This window comes from Rattus norvegicus, chromosome 3 (genome assembly GCF_021556685.1).
Source record: "Rattus norvegicus strain SHRSP/BbbUtx chromosome 3, alternate assembly SHRSP_T2T, whole genome shotgun sequence".
Classification (NCBI taxonomy): Eukaryota; Metazoa; Chordata; class Mammalia; order Rodentia; family Muridae; genus Rattus; species Rattus norvegicus.
In genome coordinates, this window is record NC_141536.1 from 1,727,608 (window position 1) to 1,752,425 (window position 24,818).

Consider the following 24,818-nt stretch of genomic DNA (forward strand, 5'->3'; position numbering starts at 1 on the left):
TGTTTAAATACATTATCTTTGAAAATTAGTATTTTTCTACCTGAGACAACATAGCAATTAAGTCAAAGTGAATCCCAACTTTTAAAAGATGAACAGCTACTCATCATAAAAAGAAGTAAAGATTCACATAGTGAAACACAAAGTTGTACATAGTGACACAAACAAGAAAACAGAGTAATTCAGGAAAAATGGCCAATAACTAGGCCAATTAGTAAGCTGAGTGCACTCAGGTAAACTGAATTTCTGGATGGAGAGCTTCAGGTAAGTTTCCAAGTGTCTGAACTGCAGCACTGGAAGGGCACAAAGGGTATTGTAGCAGGATTTCCCAGGGCAAAGCTCAGTCGGTGTGAGAAAGCAGACTCATAGAATGTTAATTCTAGGTTACAACTCACCCAAGAAAAACAGCGAAGTACTAGACCTGCATCAACTGTACAGTTTTGTAAACAATTAAGGAACTTCCTACAGGATGGTCGGCTTTCCAAACCAGACACACAGAAGAATGTGCTTCCAGACAGCTACAACTTCTGCTCTCAGTCTGCCCAGACTGACTGCTATTTTAACAGTACACACAAGTGTGAATGGAGCATCTGTAGCATCACAGGGGACAGGTGACCTGCATAGGAAACAGGACAGATAGTAAGAAGGAAAAGGGAGTTTGTTAAACATTGTCTCCAGAAACTGACTCCAGGATGCTTAAGAGCAAGATGGAGGGAGAAGCGGGTACATGGGAGATGAGCAGAGCGAGGAAGCTGGAGAACCTTGGTGTGGGCCATGGGTGCCCCTGCCATGATCTGCAAAAGGTGGAAGAGTGGATGCACCAATCAGCTCAGCTTAGCACCATTCCCCACCCTTCAGCCTACCTGTGACCTGGCAAACTGAATGAATATTACAAACTATTACAATAGTCCTTATTGTCAAAATACTCAAACATGAAGCCAAACAACTCCTCTCCTGAAGTTCAACACTTTCGTTCCCCCACCTTACACATTTGAAAAGAGTTTGCAAACACAAGAATCAATCAGTACTCTTTTTAAAACTGACTTCGCAAACCTGTGCTTTCCCCCCAGAAAGAGAGATATTCAAATAAAAATCGTCCTCTCTCTCCCTCTTTCTCGCTCTCCTTTATGAATTCAACTTCAGCATTTCATTCCTACCCCTAGAATGTTGCATGTTTCTCTGGACACACATCTGAAAAGATGAAAAGATAGATACAGCTTTATTTCAGGAGCTACAGACAGAGCTCCTCGCTAGCCGCATCCCCAGCAGGCCCTGTCCTGAAATGTCACTGTGGGGGGAAAAAAGGAACAGAAGTTTGGGGGAATGTTTTATTTTTTTTTAAATCTATTTGCACAGCAGTTATTTTCACTAAGACAAATGACAAAACATTATTTGTGAGGCGGAAAAATACACACGTTACAACGCAGTTCCCAAAATCATTGTAACCCAATAGTCATAGAAGGCATTCTGTTCACCACTCACTATACAACATCTTTTGTGCCAATGGACAAATACATTGATTTCCTGTCCTCAACCATTTAAACTTTTAAGTGGAGTATATAAATATTGAAGCAGATTTCAGTTTGTTCTCCCCACCCCCCGCTGGTTTTGGTTTTTGCTTGGAATCATTTCTGTATTCAATTTTTTAATTCTTTCATAACCCTATTCCATGTTTCTTTAAAAAAACTAAATTCATATGGCTTGAATGAAACACCTTGCTCCTGTAGAAGTCACATACAAGAACATGAGATTTCTTATTATGCACAATACAACCAATGCAACCTTAAACAACTGTATAGAGGAAGTTAACAGTTATGGCGTTACCCTAATAGGAAGAGTATGTGAAGCAACCTATAACACTGCTCTTGTGGAGAAAGAAGGCGTTCTGGAGAAGTTCGGTCCTAAAGATGTGGCTCCCCTTTAAGGATTCCAACAGTCATAGAAACAATGCTTGTAATCAATAAATCTGGGGTGCCTGGTGCCATTGCCAAGGAAGTGGAACTTCAGATGGGAGCTGATTTGTCATATGTATTTACCCAATGTGTCAGCTTACTGAGTAAGTCTACTGAAGCTTCACGAGAGTATTGAAAAAGAGTTTTACCAGGCCGTAAGCTCAACAGAATTCCAACCTCTATATTTAGGCTATGATCAACATGTTTGGATAATCAGCAAAAGATTTTTGCTGGACAGTATTTAAAATGTGCTCATTAATTTTACCAAATGAGTAATCTCATTAAATGTACTCCTGTGCCAGAATATTATTAGTCTGTAAGGAATTTAGAAGGATTAGGTGCCAAAATACCCAGCACAATACTTGTATATTTTTTAGTATCATACAGAACGAATACTCCAAGAACTAAGAACTCTGTAGACCTACCATGGTGTATTCCTTCAGACATCTCAAACACCATGGGCTTCTCTTGCTCTCTGACTGCTCACTCTATGTTTACATCTCCCACATTACAACAGAATCCATCAAGTTTGCTTTGCCATCATTCTATTTTTTAAACTAAGTATTGCAGTGATTATTTAATGTCTCTGTCTTATTTTGTGCTGTTTGGGAAACCCCCGTTTGAAAATCAACTTTTTACAGAGGCACAAATCTTCAATAATGTCTCCAGACGATATGCCTTATAGCTAATTTAATGTTTGCACTCAGAGGTGCAAACTAACAAGAAGGGCCTGAAAAAGAGAGGAGAAGAGGCCATTAAATATTTTTTAGTAATATGTTGCCTTTGTCTTGTGCAGAACATGTAGAGTTGAAGCAACACCAGTATAAAATCCATCTGAGTATTCAGAGGGCCTTGAGACTTGATGCTCACACATGTCCTGCCTAAGTGGTTTCCACCAGGATTGTGTCACTGGCAAGTATGACATGTTTTAGAAGCATCCTCAACAAACCCTGCTAAAATCCCCCTGCCTGTTAATCTCATACTATTGCCAATTGATTTCTGCTATTATACATAATATTAACAAAAGCATTTTCACTAAATTCCATATCCAACATTTAGGCATCACCTATTAATTATTCGTAAATGTGCCAAATATTTGTCTCCAATAAACATTTCCATCTGCTTCTTATTTTATTCCAGATCAAGAGTTAAGAATGAGTTAAGAATGCCTTCTTTGAATTATTTTTTCTGTATTGTTATAGGGACACTTACTTGTCTTGGTTAATATGACTCTTTTTGACCTGTGTCACCTCTTCGGAAGTCTGTCCAAAGTGAGCAGTGGGGTGAACAATGGCTGGTAAGCAATGGGAAAGCACATGGCCTCACACCAATACCTGAACCCCTCACACTGTGGCCCCTCCCTCCTTTTTCCCTCCCAGGCTGCTGCAGAGCTGCCAGCACTCAAGTGTATTTTCCCTATGTTCAATTTTGTCCTTTAACCACAAACTCTGGTAAAATTAAGGAAACTTTCATTATGAAGTTTTGGATCCACTTCACATTTAAACCTATCAGTTTTTCTAGGGTGTTTTTACAGTAGCTAAGCAGGTCCTGAGTAACTTCCAAAAGAATGTTACATTGTATTCTTTTAGAAAGGCCTTGCTCTTTCCCAGACCACAGGAGCAGCCTTCCTGCCAAGAATGAACAAGTTCTAACTCTGCAGACTCCTACAGCTTTAGGAATCTATTACATAGGTAGGAATCTATTACTGAACTGCACTTTCAGCTTCACTAAAAAATTTGAAAGAATAGGAAATAGTGTAGAGTGAATGGAGGGGAAAGACGTGTGCCCTCAGAAGCCAGGATCCCTAGGAAGCTTCCTGAGGCAAGGGTGGGGAAGATGGAGCAGGCTGCAGTCTATGGGCACTAGCTATCCATTCATGTGCATAGCCAGTCAGCAGTTCCTTACACATAAGCACAGACCCCTCCACACACAAAAAGAAAGAAATTCATCTTCACAAGGAATAAGCACTAGTTTCCAATATGTGCAGAAGAGCAGCTACAATTGAAGTGGGACATCCCAGCGATGAGACAGACTGAGGGTACATCTGAGGAGAGAGAGAGAGAGACCTTAAGAGTTTAGTCCAAAAGCTTGGAGTACCCAAAATTGAATCCACAGAACACATGAAGCTCGAGAAGAAGAACGACTAAAGTGTGGATGCTTCAGTCCTTCTTAGAAGGAGAAACAAAAATAATCACAGGAGGAAATACAGAGGCAAAGTTGAGAGCAAAGACTGAAGGAAAGACCATCCAGAGACTGCCCCACCTGGGGATTCAGCCCATATACAGCTACCAAGGCCAGACAATACTGCTGTGCCAAGAAGGGCAAGCTGATAGGAGCCTGATATAGCTGTCTCCTGAAAGGCTCTTCCACAGCATGACAAATAACAGAGGCTGGCAACTTGAACAGAGAATAGGGTCCCCATTGGAGGATTTAGAGAAAGGATTCAAGGAGCTCAAGGGGTTTGCAACCCCATAAGAAAGACAATACCAACCAACCAGATCTCCCAGGGACTAAACCACCATCCCAAAAGTATACATCGACAGACCCATGGCTTTAGCTGCATATGTAGGAGAGGATCTCCTTTTTGAGCACCAATGGGAGGAGAAGCCCTTGGTCCTGCCAAGGATGGGCCCCTGCAGTGCAGGGGAATATCAGGGCAGGGAGGGAGAAAGTGGTGAGTGGATGGTTGGGAGACACCCTCAAAGAAGCAGGGGGAGGGGAGATGGGATAGGGTGTGTATGTGAAGAGTTAAATTTCAAAAAGAGCCACCCCCTCCCCTTCCTTCACTCCCTGAGGATGGGTCATTACCCTGCTGAATGAGATGAGTCACCCTACCCACATTGCTGAGCAGCTAGATAGCACGTACTCTTTGCCGATGTAATACCACGCCAAAAGTAACTGTGAGTTCTTTGAATTAGCCAATCCTGTGTAACCGCTCGAAATTCCCTGGCTTCCCCTATATAAACCCCTGCCTGAAGAGGCTCATGGTCGGCTCCTCTATCTCCTGCGTGAGATGCCTGTCGGCCCGAGACCTCAGTGTCGGCCGGAGATCTCGTTAATAAAGCTGCCTCTTGTTATTACATCAAGATCAGCTTCTCAAGTTTCCTGGGGCATGCCGCCATGCCGAGACTGGAGCGAGAGTCTCCCCAAATTTTGGGGTTCTTTCACATGGAGGGGAAACCAGGAAAGAAGATCACATTTGAAATGTAAAGTAAAAAAAAAAAAAAAGAAATTTAAGAAAAAAAAGAGCTACCTGTCTAGGTCACTTGGACATTGGCAACCCCACTGACAAGCTGAAAAGGGGAAGGGCACAAAGACTGGGTAGGACAGGTCCTTGCAGGCCTCTGCATGTGCACCAGGCTTCCCTTCCTACTCTTACTGTATGAGGTAGGAAAGTTCCCTGGTTGTTCTCTTTTAGTTTCCCGTTACTTTTGGATTGAGGCCAAAGACCCTGGACCCTGTTATCAGCACCCAAGGAAAGATGCCACAGGGTGATCTTTCAGGACTTGAGATAGCTGTTCTCAAGCACCTGTCCACTTGGTTTCACAGTCATTATCATGTGAGTCAGGGGACGAGCTAAGGCTCTAGGGTGGTGGTAACCTCCAAGAGCCACTCTAAACCTAGAATAGAGAACTCTCTAAATTAGCTCCAAACGCCATCCTTGGTTTCCCTGGATTCAGAGAGCATTCAGACCAAAAGCCCAAGAAAAAGGAAGACCAAAATGTGGATGTGTCATTTCTTCTTAGAAGGGAGAACAAAATACTTATGGGAGGAAGTACAGGGAAAAAGAATGGAGCATAGAGTGAAGAAACAGTCATCCAGAGACTGGCCCACCTCGGGATCTTTCTCATAAACAGCAACCAAACCAGTCACTATTGCTGATGGCAAGAAGTGCTTGCTGACAGGAGCCAGATAAAGGGTGTCTCCTGAGAAGCTCTGCCAGAGCCCTACTATACAGATTAGGATGGTTGCAGGTAACCATTGGACTGAACAAGGGGACCCCAATGGAGAGGATAGAGAAAAGACTGGAAGAGCAGAAAAGATTTGCAACACCATAGGTAGAACAACAATATAAACCAATTGAACCCCACTAGACCTCCCAGCCACTAAACCCCCAACCAATGAGTACACAAGGAGGGACCCATGACTCTAGTCACATATGTGGCAGAGGATGGCACTGTCCAGCATCAATAGGAGGAAAAGCCTTTGGACCTATGAAGAACTTAGATTATTAGCAATGACCTCCGCCCTATCAAAATATTGGGAATAAAAGTTGTTAGTGAAGCTAGGCTGAGATGTTTTCTACTATTGGCTATGATGTAGAAAATCTTAGGAAATAATTTGAAGTTCAGAAAGGCACACTCGTATGGGTTAAGCTAGGATCTTTATGATCAGAAAATAAGTACAATGGCACTAATGGCTGACATGACTCTCACTCAGGCTGGACTGGTGATAACTAATTTCTTACACCCATTTTCCCCTCAGCTTCCTGATAAGACTTACTATGAATTTCTGATAAGTCAATATGCATTCTGAGGACATAAGGAATATATGACTGATTTTTATATAAAAGTTTAGTGTGATCCTTTTAAGATTCTTACAAGATTACTTTTAAGAAAAATAAGAAAATAATTACTCATTTCTTTCTAATTGCTAATTGCTGCCTGCCAGTAAGAGAAACTGACTGAGAAAACTATCTTGCTTGCTTATGCTTTGTTAATCTATGATAAGTTGCTTTGTTATGAATGTTCATGGGTTTGTGGTACTAATTTTTGTTCTTTACCTGTACTTGTAATGTTATTTCTTATAAGGCATTGAAAAACACACCATTCACTAACCATTCATTACAATAAAACTAAAACACAAACACATTGTAATTTAATACTGCATGAAAGATTTTTCTGGGATATATATTGAATGAAATGAAGAATACATTGTGGGGATTGGAGCATCCACCAACTATGTGTCTCTGTTGAGGCTTATGTGTGGTGGGCTGCAGCATTATTTCTTCTAACATAAACTATGGGGTATGTGTGAATATGTGTAAAGGTTGTGTGTGTGATGGTTAGAGCATTGTTCTTTTATCTATCAATTGTGTGTGCTTGTATGCATACATGTATGCATGTATGTATGTATATATGCATGTATGTATGTATGTATATATGTATATGTGCATAGTTTGCATGAATGAGGGTTGGAGCTTCCACCCTCATTCACCACATATGTGTATGTGTAATGTTTGTGTCCACGGTAGTCTGGAACATTGTTCCTTTCACCCATCAACAATGTGTATGTATGTAGGTATATGTGTAAAGCTTGTTGCCTTTCTGGGTATGTGTTGCTTTTTCAGGCCACCTATTGTGTGTACTTATGCATCCAGGTATGAAATATTTGAAGCCTGCTTGCTGGAGGTCTGTGTTAACTAATATATGTGTGAATGTCCATATGTCTGTCTATAGGTCTCTATGCATATACGTCTGTGTGTTTGTATGCATATATTTGTGTATATGAAATTACTGGACATTGTCTTTTGTTTCATCCATGCAGTGCGTGTGTTCGTGCCTCTGTGTGTTCGTGTGTGTATTTGTGTTTGTATGTGTGTGTGTGTTTGTGTGTGGAAAGAGAGAGAGAGAGAGACAGAGAAACAGAGAGAGAGAGAGAAAATGTCTCTCATTCCTTCTCTTTCTTGCTGGCCCCAAGGAGTTAGAAAAAGTTCATAGATTTTCCAGTATGCTCAGGGAGTTCCAGCCCCAGTAATTTAAGCGTTGTTCCCTCATAAAAAGGTCTGCCGAGTAACCTCTCTGATTTCTGGTTTCCTTTGGCAGCAGCATCTTTAGGTATCTGGATCCAACCATCAGGAGCTCTGAGCACTGACCCTCAATGGCTGCCTGCCTCAGTTTGCACACCAGATGGATGCCAATGCTGGTCTCTGTCAGGAAAGTACACAGATTTCCTAATGGTGCTTTCAACATTAGTTCCTATTAGAGTAGGTAACTGAAGAGGTATCAGAGATAACTCTTATGTTTCTTTAACATGTTTTATGTCCCTCATATTTTTCTAAATTTAGAAATATCTTGACCATTGTGCCATGTAAAGTATTGATTATTGTTCATGTGCATGTTTTAACTTTTGCGATTTATTTGTTGACTTTTAAAGCTTCTAATTTCAACACTAATTTCCAAATGGCAACAGAAGAAAAGTAAAACAACATTACGGGCAGAAGAATAATTTGGATAATGTGCGTTGGAATAGAGGTACTGAACAGAACCACTCGAGTGGGATGGTAAGAGTGTCATTATCTCTTAGTGACTCATGTGGTAGAAACAGCACCATGATATGTGTGAGTGAAACTTTCCAAGAGCTGTTGACTGGATGGGGTGGTGGTACATGCCTTTAATCCCAGAACTCAGGAGGCAAAGACAGACATATCTCTGTAAGTATCAAGCCCCCCTGATCTACACACCAAGTTGCAAAAAAGCCAGGGATATTTCTCAGGAACTAAAATGCAGGAGTATAACTGCAACATTTTAAAACCTATTTTTAATGATGGTTCTTAAGTATTTTAGCTTTCCTGTCAGCCATTTTTACCAGAGGTAGTGGGAAAGAAAGGATATGGGGGAGGGAACTTGTTTAGAAATGGTTCTTTAGAGCAACTCCCATCTGTTTTTTTCAGATGGAAAATCGGCAGTTCAGTTCACAAGTCAGCAGCAGCAGCTTGATCTACTCACAAACCCTTCACAGATACATCAGCGATCCAGTTCGGTAGACTCTGGACAGTAAACATGAATCAGCAGCTTTGGCACTACCTTACAGAGCCAGGCAGGCCTCAGCAGGCATGAATCTGCAAGATCATACTGATTTCATGACTCCCTGAAAATGTCTGCACAGCATGCATATCAAAATCTTTCTTATCAAGGAGAGACTACTCAGTTTTTGCAATTATTCAGGGCACTAGCCTGGCATGCTGGCCCATGCCTCTAATTCCACCATTCGGGAAACAGAGGCAGGCAGATCTCTGAGTTTAAGACCATCCTGATCAATAAAGTAAATTAGAGAATATCCAGAGGTACCTATATAAGCCCTGGGGCTGAAGGGTAACAGGGACCATCAAAAGGTTTAGTAGAATTTCTTGATTACCATACACAAGATTTAAGGAAACGGGTGGTCCTTTCTCTGACCCCAGATATCTTAATCAAACAATTGCCTTTTGAAAATACTAATAGAGAAACACTGTCTCGGGCTGGAGAGATGGCTCAGCTGTTAAAGGCTAGGCTCACAACCAAAAATATAAGAGAAACACAGTCTCAAAAACCAACCAACCAAACAAACAAACAGACAGACAGAGCCAAAAAAACAACAACAACAACAACAACAATAAAACAAAAAAAGAAAACACTAATCCATATTCTTAAAAGACCTCGCCCCCAAGTTATTTCTGAATTGTTAATAAAAATGCCTACACTCAAAAGCTGTGCAGAATTGAGATCTTGAGATCGGTGTTCCCTGGTGTTCCCAGCTTGGGGATGGGAGGAGACCATGACAGGGGTAGATAGAAAAAGGTAAACAGAGCAGAGGAGAAGCCACTATGAGGTAAGAATCTTTAGATAATGGCCATGTGAATTGGCTAATTGGGGTTAAAAGCAGTCCAGACAAAACCATGGCAAATTATGTAATGGAATTATTGGCTGAGAAATATGCATAATAGTGTACAGGATAGCTATCTGCCCAGTTCATGTGCTAATTAAGGATTATTGTAAATATAAAGCTTGTATGCATCTTTTATCCAGAAACTAAATGAACAAAGGATGGGTAGAAATTCATGGTTGAGATCAAATACTTTCTATCACACAAAACCAGACTCCAGCACCTAGAATTACAATCTTCCCAATCCCAGATACCTACAGTCTAGTACAAAAACACAACCAGTCACAGCCAGGGCATTCAAATGTCTATTAGAGACCATCAACACTATCACAGAAGGCCCTGAATATGTCAACATGACGGAAGATCAAGAATAAAAAAAGAGTGTAAAACAGCATTTGCACATATGATAGAGGTCTTTAAAGAGAAAAATAAAAAAAATCTGTGAAAACCCTAACTGTGGAAGGAAATGAATAAAGAAAACCTAAACAGGGAGATGTGGATGAGTAAAAGGTAGGAACTCAAATAGTCTCTCAGAGGCAGATTTTAATAACAGACTACAACAGATGGAATAGAGAATCTCAGGCATTGAAGAGATGATAGGAGGAATGGATACATAGATAGAGGAATATGTTAAATCGAAAAGGAGGAAAAGAGTGGAGGGGGAATAAGAAGAAAGGAAATGGAAAGAAAGAAAGAAAGAGAGAGAGAGAGAAAGAAAGAAAGAAAGAAAGAAAGAAAGAAAGAAAGAAAGAAAGAGAGAAAAAGAGAAAGAGGAGAGAGGGGGTTGGGGATTTAGCTCAGTGGTAGAGCCTTTGCCTAGCAAATGCAAGGCCCTGGGTTTAGTCCCCCGTTCTGAAAAAAAGAAAATAAAAAGAAAGAAGGAAGAAAGGAAGGAAGGAAGGAAGGAAGGAAGGAAGGAAGGAAGGAAAAAGAAAGAAAGAAAGTCAATCCTGTGAGAAAATATCGAAGAAATAGATAGGGGTTTTGGACAAAATAACAAATATAATAATAAAATGATAAAGACAATAAAGTATATAAGAAGGACGAAAAGAAACTTGGGTCAAAAGCAAAAAACCCACAAAACAAAACAAAGAAAAAAACATTGTCAACAAAAATACAGAAGAAAATGTCCTTAACTTAAATAAGAGACTTATCAAAGTAAAAGGAGCAAACAGAATATGAAATGGCCTGGAGTTGAAAAAGAATACCCCTGGGCATATATTACCTAAGCCAGTAAGCATGGAGAACAAAGAAAGTGTAATAAAAGCTGCAAGGGGAAAAGGACTAGTAACATATAAATGCAGTCCTCCTATAAGAATTACACACTACTTCTCCCTAGAGACTCTAAGAGCCATAAGAACCTAGATAGATGTGCTGCAGACTAAGAGACCAGACTAATAAAATTGTATTTTAGTTGACCCTACGGCTAGGGCACGGGCTCGGACTCGGGCTCTGGCTCAGGCTCAGGCTTGGGCAAGGTCTTGGGCCAGGGATAGGGCTAGGGTTTGTGCTCTGGCGCAGGATAGGGCTTAGTCTCTGACTCTGACCAGGTCCGGAGCTCGGACTGGTGCTCAGACAAGGGTTAGTTCTAGGGCCAGGTCTCGGGCTAGGACATGGGCTGGGTCTCAGGCTAGGACTCAGGCTCAGGCTAGGGACAGGATGGAGTTGGGGGCTCACCAAGGGATGTGGACTCTGACAGGGTGGGGGAGCAGTTCCATCAGGGAGCATGAGAGTACGTGTCTCACCTGATACAGTGCTGCAGTCTTTGTACTGGACAAGGTAAGGAAGTAATGAATCTGTAAAGAGCCTGGCCCTGGTTTTTCATGCTATGAAACCAACCGAATCAGAGGGAGGGTTATTTTATGATTTATGTACTTGAAAGGGGACATAGAGACGCTATGTGCAGGGGCAGAGAAGCCTAGTCGAAAGACTCCCCTCAAAGATAAAAAGGAGTCAAAGCTTCTGTACTCTAAATGTGAACAAAAACTTGTGTTAGGCACAGCAGAATTCAAACCACTAAGGTTAATGATTGAGTTCAACTTTGTGGCTATAGGATATCACCAGGAGTAAATCCATCACAGCATGGTGTTTTTTGAACAGGCACCATGGCCATCAGAATACAAAGGGAAAAGCACAGAATCATGGGAAATTAAAGTGGTAATACCATGACACATGGCAGAAAGATGCAGACAAGATGGAGCTGGAGTCAGGTAGCAGGGAAAAAGGAGATAAGTACACGGTGGCTTAGGAAGCAGAGCTAGTGGGATCTACCGTCTGACTCATGGGATCCACCATGTGACTGGGGTCTGTGTCCTTTCAGTTCCATTTCAGTTAACCACTTTCTGTCTCTTGAGTGTCTGTGTTCCCATAAAATGCTTGTGAATGGAGAAGCACTGTGAAAGAGTGTCTCTTCCTCCTAAATTTCCAGTTTTCCTGGAGAATAGGATATGACTCCTGGCTGAGATTCCTGTGGATTTTCACGAGCTTAAGTGAAAGTTGATTGGCTTTGTCACTTCTCTGTTGCTCTGACTAAATATGTGTACAAAAGCAACAGTTAAGGGAGAGAAGTTTACTTAGTTTTATAGTTGCAAGATGCACCGTAGTGGAAAGTCAAGACAGCAGGCGCTTGAGAGCTCTTGTACTGACTGCAAGCAGAGATCAGAGGGAGATGCTGGTATTCAAATCACTTCATCGACCATATCCAGTCCACTATCCCAGTCAACCATAGAGGGTGGGTCTCCCCATTTCAATTAATCTAATCAAAAGAGTTCTGCACAGGCATGTCCAGAGGCTAACCTAAATCTAGCAATGCCTTATATAGTAGAGCTAATAATCAAATGATCTTCCACTTGGGTGCCTAGAGGTGTGTCTCCAGTGAGATTCCAGGTGCTGTCAAGTTGATGATCAACAAACATTACCCACCATGCAAACTGTGAAGACAAGTTATTCATTTAGACTGAAGCCTACTTGCCATGTATTCCTAGAAGTCCTGGAAAGTAGAAATTCCATAAATATCAAAACCTGAACAACCTCCTCACTTACCAGTCAGGCATGCTAGACCAACACTTCTGAAACTGACCTGGACAAGCACCAGTAGCTTCACTACCTGGAAGTTATCAGAAATGCAAAATTTAACTCTACTCAACCTATTCTCTGGATGAAGCCAATCACTTCCTCTCATTGGACTGCCTGGAATGGATGGCTTTCTCTTCCCATAATGGCCTCCATGTGCAGCAAAGCTAAGTTCACAGCGAATTGCAGTTGGGTGTTTGGAGCTTCCTTTTCCTGCCCTTCACTATTACCTGACTTAGTAAAAAGAATCAGCAGGCCCCATCTGTTATTGACAAGGGGACCATTCCAATCTTTGAGAAAAGCAAGATTTAGAAATCAGTATAGTCTTGAAAATCATCACAGTGAAGGTAGCTAGATTTTACCATGCCCTGGCAAAGAATCTACAAAATCAGAAAGCTTGATTTTTGTTGCTATTTCTATTAACAGAATGCTATAACTAAGAAGGACTAAACAGGTGACCCAGGCGACATATAGAACAACATATTTAATTGGGGACTTGCAATTTCAGAGTTTTAGAGCAAGAACATGAGGCATGAACAGCTGAGAGCTCTGATGTTGATGAGGAAGTAGAAGAAAACAAATGCTAACTGGGAATGGTGGGGGCCTTTGCAACCTCAAAATCCACTCCCAGTAACATAGCTCCATCTCGGGTCCAGACCTTGAAACACTGGTGGTCTTGGAGTTTCCTGGAGATGGAAAGAATGTAATGGTCAAGAACTCTGAGAGTTGTATAACCTGAGATGTTCTTCATGAAATCTCCTTGATGGCCAATGCTTTAAAAGAATCTGACACCTCCACCCCAAAAATGGATCAAGATTGAAAGTTGCCTGGTTTGTCACTTCTAGAGTTAAGTTTGGTTAAGGCACCTTCTGTGTAGGATGCCAATGAGATGCAGGTGGTGAGGATCTATGACTGGGGTCCATATGGTCTCTTCAGGTGCATGAATGTATGGTTGGGACCCTGATAATTTTCTCTATGTATTTATCTCTCTGTATATTTCTGTCACTTCTATTGATTGGAGTCAAAGATCTAAAAGAGAAGGAAAGTGAGCCCTCCTGGGACAACAGCTACTGCTGCCCCTGGGATGATACACAACTTCCCATAAGCTCATAGGTCATGCTGGCCCATCCATGCTGCACCCCTCTTCTGACAGCAACTGTGGCTGCAAGTAGGTGCTACTCATGCTAAGGTGATGCTAGCAGTAGGGGCTCCTGAGCAGCATTGTGGGTGGTGGACACAGGCCCAGAAGGAGTTTTATGCAGTAGGATGGCTATGATGTGTGAGGAGCTGTCCGAGGAGCTGTCCTCACAGAGATGTGAGGAGCTGTCCGAGGAGCTGTCCTCACATATGTGAGGAGCTGTCCTCACAAACTCCATTACAAGATGGCACCGGCATCCGGCAGAACGCACCTAGTAAAAAGGGCAATACGCAGGTGCCTGGTAACGTCCCTACTCAAAGGGACACGTACGTTTTGTTACGTCATCTGGCATAATTGGCAGCGACCAGTCAGAGAGTGACACGTCCTAGGCGAGGATAGTTTCCTATATAAGGGACGGTTATTCCTCACTCTCTGTCTCCGCATCGTAAGCTTATGCTCTCCCTCTCAAGACGCATTAAAGCTTTTCTGTAGTAGGATCCTGTGTGTGCCGCGTCGTTCCTGCTGGCGAGACGAAGCGTGGGACATCTGGTGCCGAAAACCCGGGAAAGACCTCACCATCGTCAGCACCTTCGGAGATCCCTTGGCGACAAGGAGGATTCAGAACTGCAGGTAGATACGTTCGGAGAGGCAGCCCTCTCTTGGACTTTGGTCTGGGGTTGTCACCGCCTTGGGAAGGATTTGTTGAGGCTATAGTATTTGTCCTGGGAGCCACCCTACTCTTTATGTTCTGTTTTCACCGTTTTCGCTGTTAAAAGGACGATCACAGCAGCTGAAGGCGCATCTCAGTCTCTCGTATATAAGTGAGCTTCGCGCAGCTCCCTTTTACCTTCGATTTTGACTGTTGAGGAACAAGGACGCGATAAGGCCGACGTAGATAAGCGGCACCGTCCGGTGAGGCGCGTGTAAGACTCCCATACATAAGAGAGCAGCGTGTCCGTTTCTACCCTTTCACCTCACGCCTTGTCAGACGGACGTAGATAAGCCGCCGACGTTCCTGGCCCATCATGGGATCCTCACAGTCTGTGGTCACGGCCTTGGAAATAGTGTTAAAGCAGAGGAACATCAAGATTGGAGGAGGAACACTTAAAAACTTTGTGAAGGAGGTGGAGAGGGTGGCGCCGTGGTTTGCCTGTTCAGGCTCGTTTACGATTGCCTCATGGAACAAACTTGGAAAAGACCTTGACAGAAAATTGGTGGAAGAGGATCTGCGCCTAGGGACCAAAGCTATATGGAAGCTGGTTAAGAATTGTTTAAAGGATGAAACGTGTAAGGCAGCAGTAGTAGAAGGACAGGCCACTCTCGAGATAGTCCGGGAAAGTCTGTCAGAAACCAAACGTAGTGAGAGGTTGGGCGCGTGCAAGAAAAAAGACGTCCTAAGAAAGAAAAAGTGCCCTCCCGGTAAGTCCAAAGACAAGGGAGCGTTGAAATTTTCAGATTCCAGCACTTCCTCCTCTACACATAAACCAGGAGGGGGAGCCAGCCTATACCCTGTGAAAGAGCTAGAAGCGCTGAACCTCGACAGTTCTGAAAGCTCTGAAAATAAAACCTTAGACTCAGAGGAGGAGGCTGAGCTAGATGAGGAAGCAGCTAAATATGAGGAGGAAAGATATTACCCAGATGAATGTAGGGGAAGTAATAGAAGCCTTCTAGCGCGGCCGCCACCAACGGCGCCTCCTCCATATGAGACACGCTCACGCGCCTTCTCACTAGTCCCCGAGAGGGTGAGAAGAAAGCTGAGTATGACATTTCCTATCTTTGAGACTCCGGAGGGAGGACGGGTCCATGCCCCTGTTGAATATAATCAGATTAAGGAATTAGCGGAATCAGTTAGAAAGTATGGAGTCACAGCCAACTTTACTCTAACACAACTCGACAGGTTGGCCATGACAGCATTGACACCAGCTGATTGGCAGATGATTGCTAAGGCAGCCCTTGCCAGCATGGGCCAATACATGGAATGGAAAGCGCTCTGGTATGAGGCAGCCCAAAAACAGGCCAGAGCAAATGCTACGGCCTTAATACCTGAGCAACAAGAATGGACTTTCGAACTCTTAACAGGACAGGGCCGCTTTGCAGCTGATCAGTTTGCTTACCACTGGGGCGCCTATGCTCAGGTCTCCAGCACAGCTATTAGAGCCTGGAAGGCACTGTCCAGGAGAGGAGGGATTGATAATCAACTTACAAAAATCGTTCAGGGACCCCAGGAAAATTTCTCAGATTTTGTAGCTAGAATGACAGAGGCTGCAGGACGAATCTTTGGCGATCCTGAACAAGCAGCACCACTAATAGAACAGCTCGTTTTCGAGCAAGCCACCCAGGAGTGCCGAACAGCCATAGCTCCCCGAAGAAATAAAGGGCTACAGGATTGGCTTAGAGTTTGCAGGGAACTTGGAGGGCCCCTTACTAACTCAGGCCTGGCGGCTGCCATTCTCCAGTTCCAGCGACGCCCCGTTAAAGGGACGGATAAAAGATCATGCTTTCAATGTGGGAAAACAGGCCATCTAAAAAGAGACTGCAGGATGACAAAAAGAGACAGGGGGTCTGCAACCCTCTGTGTCCGATGTGGCAAAGGCTACCATAGGGCTGACCAGTGCCGATCAGTGAGAGACACTAAGGCAAACTACTCCCTCCTTTGGAGACTCGACCTAATGAGATGTCAAAAAACGGGCTGGTGGGCCCCCAGTCCCAGGGCCCTCAAAGATATGGGAACTGCTTTCATAGGGCCACGACCCCGGCAGAGGAGGTCCCCCAAGAGGCGACACAAAATTGGACCTGCGTGCCGCCTCAGACTTCTTTCTAATGCCCCAGATGGGCATTCAGCCAATTCCTGCTCAGACTGTGGGGCCTCTACCCCCGGGAACCATAGGCCTTGTCCTTGGGAGAGGATCTCTCACCCTACAAGGACTGATAGTCCATCCAGGCCTGGTTGAAGCTCAGCGCTCTCTTGATATTCAGATTCTTTGTTCAAGTCCTGATGGGGTTTTTTCCATAAGTAAAGGAGATAGAATAGCACAGTTATTACTCCTTCCGTGCTTCCAGGCCACGATACAGGATACTAAGGGACCCATGGGGTCCACTGGTCATGATTCGGCATATTTGGTGGTTCACCTTAACAACCACCCAAAATTGAGCTTAGAAATTAATGGAAAGAAATTCGAAGGCATACTGGATACTGGGGCTGATAAAAGTATAATTTCCTCAAAATGGTGGCCTCAATCATGGCCTACCACAAAATCTTCTCACTCACTACAAGGATTAGGCTACCAGTCATGCCCTATGATCAGCTCTGCCACTCTAACTTGGACAACTGCCGATGGCCGACAGGGACAATTTATTCCTTATGTACTTCCCCTGCCTGTTAATCTTTGGGGGAGGGATGTTATGCAGACCATGGGACTGACCTTATCTAATGAATACCCCCCACAAGTGGCCCACATGATGTCAAGGATGGGCTATAAGGAAGGGAAAGGCCTTGGGAGATTAGAACAGGGTTGTCTCACGCCCATTGAACCGATCGCCAACCCCCATAAACAAGGCCTGGGTTTTTCCTAGGCGCCATTGGGGCAGCACTACCCATACCATGGAGGACGGAGGACACAGTGTGGGTTCCCCAATGGCCATTAACCTCTGAGAAATTACAGGCAGCTACAGGACTGGTGGATGAACAATTAAGATTGGGACATTTGGAGCCCTCTACCTCTCCTTGGAACACCCCAATTTTTGTAATAAGGAAAAAATCAGGAAAATGGCGACTACTCCATGACTTGAGGGCCATTAATGATCAGATGGAATCCCTTGGACCCATTCAGCGGGGCCTTCCTATACTCTCGGCCCTACAAAAAGATTGGAATTTGGTAATAATAGATATCAAGGATTGTTTTTTCTCTATTCCTCTTTACCCCCCAGATAGGCCCAGGTTTGCTTTTACTGTTCCATCAATTAATCATATTGAACCTGATAAAAGATACCAGTGGAAGGTCCTACCTCAGGGCATGGCCAACAGCCCTACGATGTGTCAGTTATATGTTCAGGAAGCCCTCAAACCAGTCAGGGAGACCTATCCAAATTTACTGTTAATCCATTACATGGATGATATATTGATGTGTCATAAAGACTTAGAATTACTCAAACAAGCCTATTCCTTATTACAAAAAACCCTTAAACAATGGGACTTACATATTGCTACAGAAAAGGTCCAAATTGCTGACACAGGTCATTTTCTAGGATCCATTATTTTCCCTCATAAGATTATACCCCAGAAACTGGAAATCCGTAGAGACCACCTCCATACTCTTAATGACTTTCAGAAGCTCTTGGGAGATATCAACTGGTTGAGACCATTTTTGAAAATCCCTTCCGCGGAATTAAAACCTTTGTTCGAAATATTGGAAGGGGACGGCCACATCACCTCCCCTCGTGTGCTAACTCCCGCTGCAACCAAGGCCTTACTAAAAGTAGAAGATGCCATAAAACAGGCCCAATTGCAACGCATTGATTGGTCTCTACCTTTTTCACTCTGTGTACTAGATACCAAGGATTTACCCACTGCCGTTTTATGGCAACAAGGTCCACTGTTATGGATCCATCCACATGCTTCCCCTGTGAAGATTATTGATTGGTATCCAGCCGCAGTAGCACATCTGGCTATTAAGGGCCTAAAAGCTGCCATCTGTCATTTTGGGACTCCACCCCAATCCTTGATTATCCCATATACACCCTACCAGGTCCAAACTCTAGCCGCTACCTCTGATGATTGGGCAGTGCTGCTCACATCCTTTACAGGGAAGATAGATAATCATTATCCTAAACACCCCCTATTGTGTTTCGCAAGATCACAACCTATTGTTTTCCCTCGCATCACATCCCACAAACCATTAAAGGAGGGGATAACGGTGTATACGGATGGGTCAAAAACAGGGGTGGGCGCATATGTGGTAAACTCCCAAGTATTCACACGACAATATTTTGAAACCTCACCCCAAGTGGTAGAATGCCTAGTGGTCATGGAGGTCATTGAAAAATTCCAGGTTCCTCTAAATATTGTTTCAGATTCCTCCTATATGGTTAATGCTGTTAGTATTCTTGAAACCGCCGGTATAATTAAAACCACTAGTAAGGTGGCAGATATTTTCCGAAAAATCCAAATTATCCTATTAAATAGAAGATTCCCTGTATACATTACTCATATACGGGCCCATTCTGGACTCCCTGGCCCAATGAGTTCAGAGAATGATTTGGCTGACAAAGCCACAAAAATGATAGCTGTGGCCCTGGCCTCTCCTTTAGAGGCCGCTAAAGCCTTTCATGGCAATTTCCATGTCACCTCAGAAACTTTACGCCGCCTCTTCTCTATAACTAGAAAAGAGGCACGTGATATAGTCACCCAATGCCAACAGTGCTGCCAGTTCCTCCCAGTTCCTCACATCGGGGTCAACCCAAGAGGAATACAGCCATTGCAAATCTGGCAAATGGATGTTACTCATAATTCTACTTTTGGAAAATTACAGTATGTGCATGTATCTATAGACACATGTTCTGGCATTCTACATGCCACCCCACTTACAGGAGAAAAAACAACACATGTCATTCAGCACTGCCTTGAAGCATGGAGTGCTTGGGGAAAGCCAAAATGTGTAAAAACTGACAATGGCCCCGCCTACACATCTCAAAAATTCCGTCAGTTTTGTGCTCAGATGCAGGTTACCCACCTGACGGGCCTGCCCTACAACCCTCAAGGACAGGGAATCATAGAGCGTGCTCATCGGACACTCAAATCATATTTAATAAAACAAAGAAGGGGAATTATGATAGAACTCCCCCCAACACCCCGAGTGGCCACTGCTCTGGCCCTTTTTACCTTAAATTTTTTAAATCTTGATGAAGCTGGACAAACAGCGGCTGAGCGACATTGCTCAGAGCCCAAGAGGACAAAAGAATTAGTCAAATGGAAGGATGTATTAACAAATGAATGGAAAGGCCCGGATCCTGTTTTAATAAGATCCAGGGGAGCTGTCTGTGTTTTTCCACAGGACAATGAAAATCCCATATGGATCCCAGGACGACTTACTCGGAGCATCACAGCAAGTGATCAAGAAGGGACTGGGACTCCTGGACCTCCTCACTCTTCTTCCATGGATGCCAGCAACGGTGCAGGGCGAGCTACGATGGGGAATAATGTCAACCTTTCCACTCCCGATGCCGGTGATGTACCACTAACAGGGATTTAGGGTTGGCCTATTTACCTAAGGATCCACAGGTTGAACGACTAAAAGAAAATAGGACTATTCCCCTTAAGGGCAGCCTTTGTTTTGGCATATTCAACAAAACATCTTTTGATCTCCCTTGCATTATGTTATATAATCAATCTTCTGCTTGGTTAAGGGAGGCCACATGGGGAACTGGTGAGGAGGACATTGTGGCTAATGCCACAGTTCTCTATGGTGGTGGCCTTACATTGGGTTAATGGTAGCTGCACTGATCTTACGCCCATGGCGATGCTACTTGGAGGAAAGGGCGAAAAGGGACGGTTGTCATTATCCTGGACGGGGAACATCAAACCTGCTGCCTCTGTCTGGACAGCTACTCATATAAAATATCGCAGTAGTTACCCGCATGCCTCGCTTTATCCCGATCCCTGTTGATGCCCCGGGGACCATGACCTTATTTAGAGGAAAAAGAGATTTTGGTACTTCTGCAATTATTGCTGGCATTATTGCTACGACAGCAGTCGCTGCCTCGGTTACTGCCTCGGCATTGGCCTTGTCAAATTCAGTTCAGACAACCCAAAGTATCAATGATTTATGGGCCACCATCTCTGTGGCTCGGGACAGACAGGCCTCAGCCAATACTCAGATATAGGGAGGCCTTATGCTTGTCAACCAACGTATAGATCTGGTCCGAGAGCAATTAGACATTCTATGGCAACTGGCCCAGCTTGGCTGTGAGCAAAAACTCCCAGGCCTTTGTGTCACCTCCATATAATATGACAAATTTACCCGAGCTGCTAATCTGTCTAAGAGTCTTTCACAGCATCTGTTACAGAATTGGACCTCGGAGTTTGAACAGACACTTCGGGAGCTGAGAGCAACCATCATTCAAGTAAATTCTACCCGACTGGACCTGTCTTTGACGGAGGGATTGTCGTCCTGGATCGCCTCAGCAGTCTCTTATTTCAAGGAATGGGTGGGAGTCGGACCTTTTGGAGTGATCCTCTGCTGTGGATTAGTGTTACTCCTCTGGTCGCTTTGCAAATTGAGATCTCAAACAAGAAAAGACAAAGTAGTGATCGCCCAGGCGCTTGTAGCCCTTGAACAAGGAGCGTCAGCCGATATCTGGTTGACCATGCTCAGGCAACAGGTCGCCGGCTGGACAGCTCTTGCACTCCTAGAACCTCGGTTCATTGCACAGGATTAGAGTGTCCGGCTTGAGCAGCCCATGAGGGGTGACGTGCTTAGCATTGCACAGGGAAGTTCTACCAAATATGCTCCCTGGAAGGCATGTCATATTACATGAGGGTTTCTGCCCCAGTTTTCCCTCCCTCGAAAAATGGCAGTGCGACGGGTCGGGAGTGCCCTGGGTCCCAACAACAGCCTAAGGGTATCTCTCTTGTACAGGTTCGCCAACTTTGTACGAGGATATGACATCTGTCTTCACCCTCCTATATCTGGGTGTCCTGTTTGCTTAAAAAAACAGAAAAGGGGGAGATGTGAGGAGCTGTCCGAGGAGCTGTCCTCACAGAGATGTGAGGAGCTGTCCGAGGAGCTGTCCTCACATATGTGAGGAGCTGTCCTCACAAACTCCATTACAAGATGGCACCGGCATCCGGCAGAACGCACCTAGTAAAAAGGGCAATACGCAGGCGCCTGGTAACGTCCCTACTCAAAGGGACACGTACGTTTTGGTACGTCATCTGGCATAATTGGCAGCGACCAGTCAGAGAGTGACACGTCCTAGGCGAGGATAGTTTCCTATATAAGGGACGGTTATTCCTCACTCTCCGTCTCCGCATTGTAAGCTTATGCTCTCCCTCTCAAGACGCATTAAAGCTTTTCTGTAGTAGGATCCTGTGTGTGCCGCGTCGTTCCTGCTGGCGAGATGAAGCGCGGGACAATGATGTATGTCTCAGGCACTGTGACCCTGGAGGAGGCTAGTGGCCTATCTATACAAAAGACTTGATCTTGTTTGGCCTGCTTTTTTGTGATCAGTTGCTGCTACAACCATACTAATAAATACATTGACTTTGTGCCAGGAACTGTTATTAACTTACATCTCCATCATTGTAATGGACCTCCTGAGGGGAACTGCAGTAAGTGGATGCATAACATTGAAATAACCCATTATGAGGCATGTCTTCTGGGCCAGACCCATATCTGACTTAATAAAACAATAGCCGTCAGCCCACCCAGCCCACTACCAGATGATAAACCAAAGGAGCCACTCCAGGACAGCAGCCAAGTTCAGGTCATCAGACTCCACCGAACAGAGGAGGGACATAGCCATGGACATGGTGAGACCCCACAACAAACCACATAAGGGAGATGTACTCCAGGAACTGCCCAGGCTCTGTCTCCTCCAGTTCTGATCAATAGGATCTCAAAGCTCAGATCCTGCCGGCAGGGTCTGACAATACAGAAACAACCATAGCTGTGGTAGAAGGTGGATGTGATCAGCTTCATCTCCTGTCTTAAGCAGGAACCCAGGCCTGATTGCTGCTACCTCTGCAGTTGTGGCTGCTGCATCCTGCTCTGCTCTGGGGCTGGCTGGAAGCCTCTGGCTTCCACTCTGGGCTCCACTGCAGCTGCACTCTGCACTTCCTACAGGCATGAAGAGGTTTTATATGGAGCAGCTTTGTTCAACATGAAATCAGGTATACTAGTTTGCAGTGGTCACCTATCCAGGATGGTATCGGCCCAGTCCCTCAGCCAATGGACTTCAGCAAAAAGGGCTGACCTTCTGGCTTTATCCCATTCATTTTGCTGGGAGAAGTGCAAAGACATGCATAATACAAACAGTTGACATGCATTTGCCAATGCCAGTGTCCATAGGCCCTCTTTAGAGAGTGGGGACTCCTCACCTTGACAGAAAGAACACAGGAGGAAACCAAGTGACCAGAAGAAACAGGAGGCAAATGGATGGCAGTTCTTGTTGAACAAGAGACCCATACTCTCTGCTGTTATCAGAAGACAAAAAATTCTGTATATGGGTTGCCTCTACCTCTGAGATTTGACAATGCCCTCACCTTCATGATCAAACTTTCCCCTAAATCTGGCAAAAGCCCTAAATGTTCATCTAAAATTACATTGTGCATAGAGGCTGCAAAAATCAGGAAGGATGAAATAAATGTGTCGATGAAAGCTATGAAAATTGGACTAACCTCCTATTTTTAGCCCTAAGGGTCAGATGCCACTCATATTGAGATGTTCACTAGGTAAAAGTTACTAGCCATTCCCCTGGCACATTCTTAAAGTCCCTGCAACAGACCCAAAGGACTATTCACAAGGCTGAGCTCTTGCTCATGTCTGGGCTTGACCAAAAGTTCCAGACTGGAAACCTTATGTGGACAAAGAGGATCCTGACACAGAGCTTGGAACCAATGGTGAAAACCTATATATTGGGGTCCTCAGCACCCAGTCTCACCACACCCTGCTAAACGGGGCTATAGAATATAGGTCATCAGCAGAGTCTCTAACCCACTAAAGATAAAACAGACACAGTTCTCATAATGATAGTTTTCTCATTTTCTTTAGATTTATATGTTTCAATAAACGTTTATTTAAGCCATACATGTTTGAACACATAAAACATTTTAAAATAATATTTGTATGATTATAACAACTTTCCAAGCTTAAAACTTTAAAATAGTATGTTCTTAAGTTACCAAATATTTTCTATTACTTCATCTCTTTTGTCATGATCACTCAGCAACCTTGTTTTGGCACAAATTACCACATGAATGCTAGAGCCCAGTTTCATATGCTGTTCACAGAATGATGTCATGGTAATGATGCCAACCACAGTGGGCTTCCAACCTCAATAAATTGTACTTTTCTTATGTTGTCTTTTTCTGTAGGAAACTCTGATAATCCAAAAGATCAGAAGCAGGGAGCTCATAGCCAATCTAAGTGCTACCTCCAATTCTATCAGGTAGAAATGGGACCAATCTAAGGTCACTCCAGGGCATCTCCAGGGAAAGGGTACATGTTTAATGTCACCAAGCTACCAGCTAGTAGTTCCTGGGTTCAGATTCCTTTAGTCATGCACAGTAGATTAACTCCAAGAATGACAGTCAAATGTTTTTCAGGCCCCAGAGACTACATACCCTGCTCTCACTAGCAATTGACCCAAATGTTGAGGAGCCAAATCTGGACCATTAGTAACTTGTTCCCTCAAGAATTGCCGGAATGAGGGGGGTCCACAGCACTTATGGCTTCGGACTCACCCTGCAGACTCACCCAGCTTTCAGTGTGGCTCTGCTTCTTGCATCTTGAAATGGAGGATTTGGATCTGAGAAGGCAGATCCTCTAATGCAGTGTACACAGGCAAGTGCCCTCACGATCACAGGGTGTGTGCACACCTAGTTTTATTGGCATAAAAATGTTTTCCAACTTACACCACATCCCAGGATTTTGGGTGCCCCCTCTCAGTCTGCGTCCTCAGTAACACTTCTACTGTTGGACTTTTCTGTTAATCTATTTTAGACAAACTATGAGGGGGCTTTGAACTATGTAGTCCTGGCTGACCCAAACTCACAGAGATCCTCCTGCTTCATCTTCCCAGTGCCAGGATTACAAACATGTGTCACCATGACTAGAATGTCTCTCCTTGAAATCTGGATATGTTTTACATGTTAATATTGGTGTTGTACATACAGTATACTTAAAGCCTGCAATTTGGAGATTATCTTGTTTATGAAACTTCCTCTGGACCCTTTCCCTATTTTTAAAATGCCTGCCTGTTCACACGGATTTGTAGATGTCCTACCACATGAGTTCCTT

The 24,818-nt window shown here is 44.0% G+C and overlaps 1 protein-coding gene across 2 annotated transcripts in view; it reads left to right on the plus strand.

The window, feature by feature from the left end:
• The window catches only part of LOC147995335 (uncharacterized), a 305,835-nt gene extending 282,648 nt beyond the window's left edge, over window positions 1-23,187 (plus strand). The window contains exons 3-4 of one of the 2 annotated variants that reach the window (XR_015684147.1): window positions 14,296-14,433; window positions 19,854-23,187. Coding sequence is in view for 1 of the 2 variants with exons in the window: in XM_087655072.1 (XP_087511198.1) it covers window positions 14,299-14,433; window positions 19,854-20,040 (322 nt within the window). In the remaining variant the exon portion in view is untranslated. The remainder of the gene's footprint in view (window positions 1-14,295; window positions 14,434-19,853) is intronic. The other variant, XM_087655072.1, reaches the window with a different exon arrangement.
• Window positions 23,188-24,818: the final 1,631 nt, after the last annotated feature.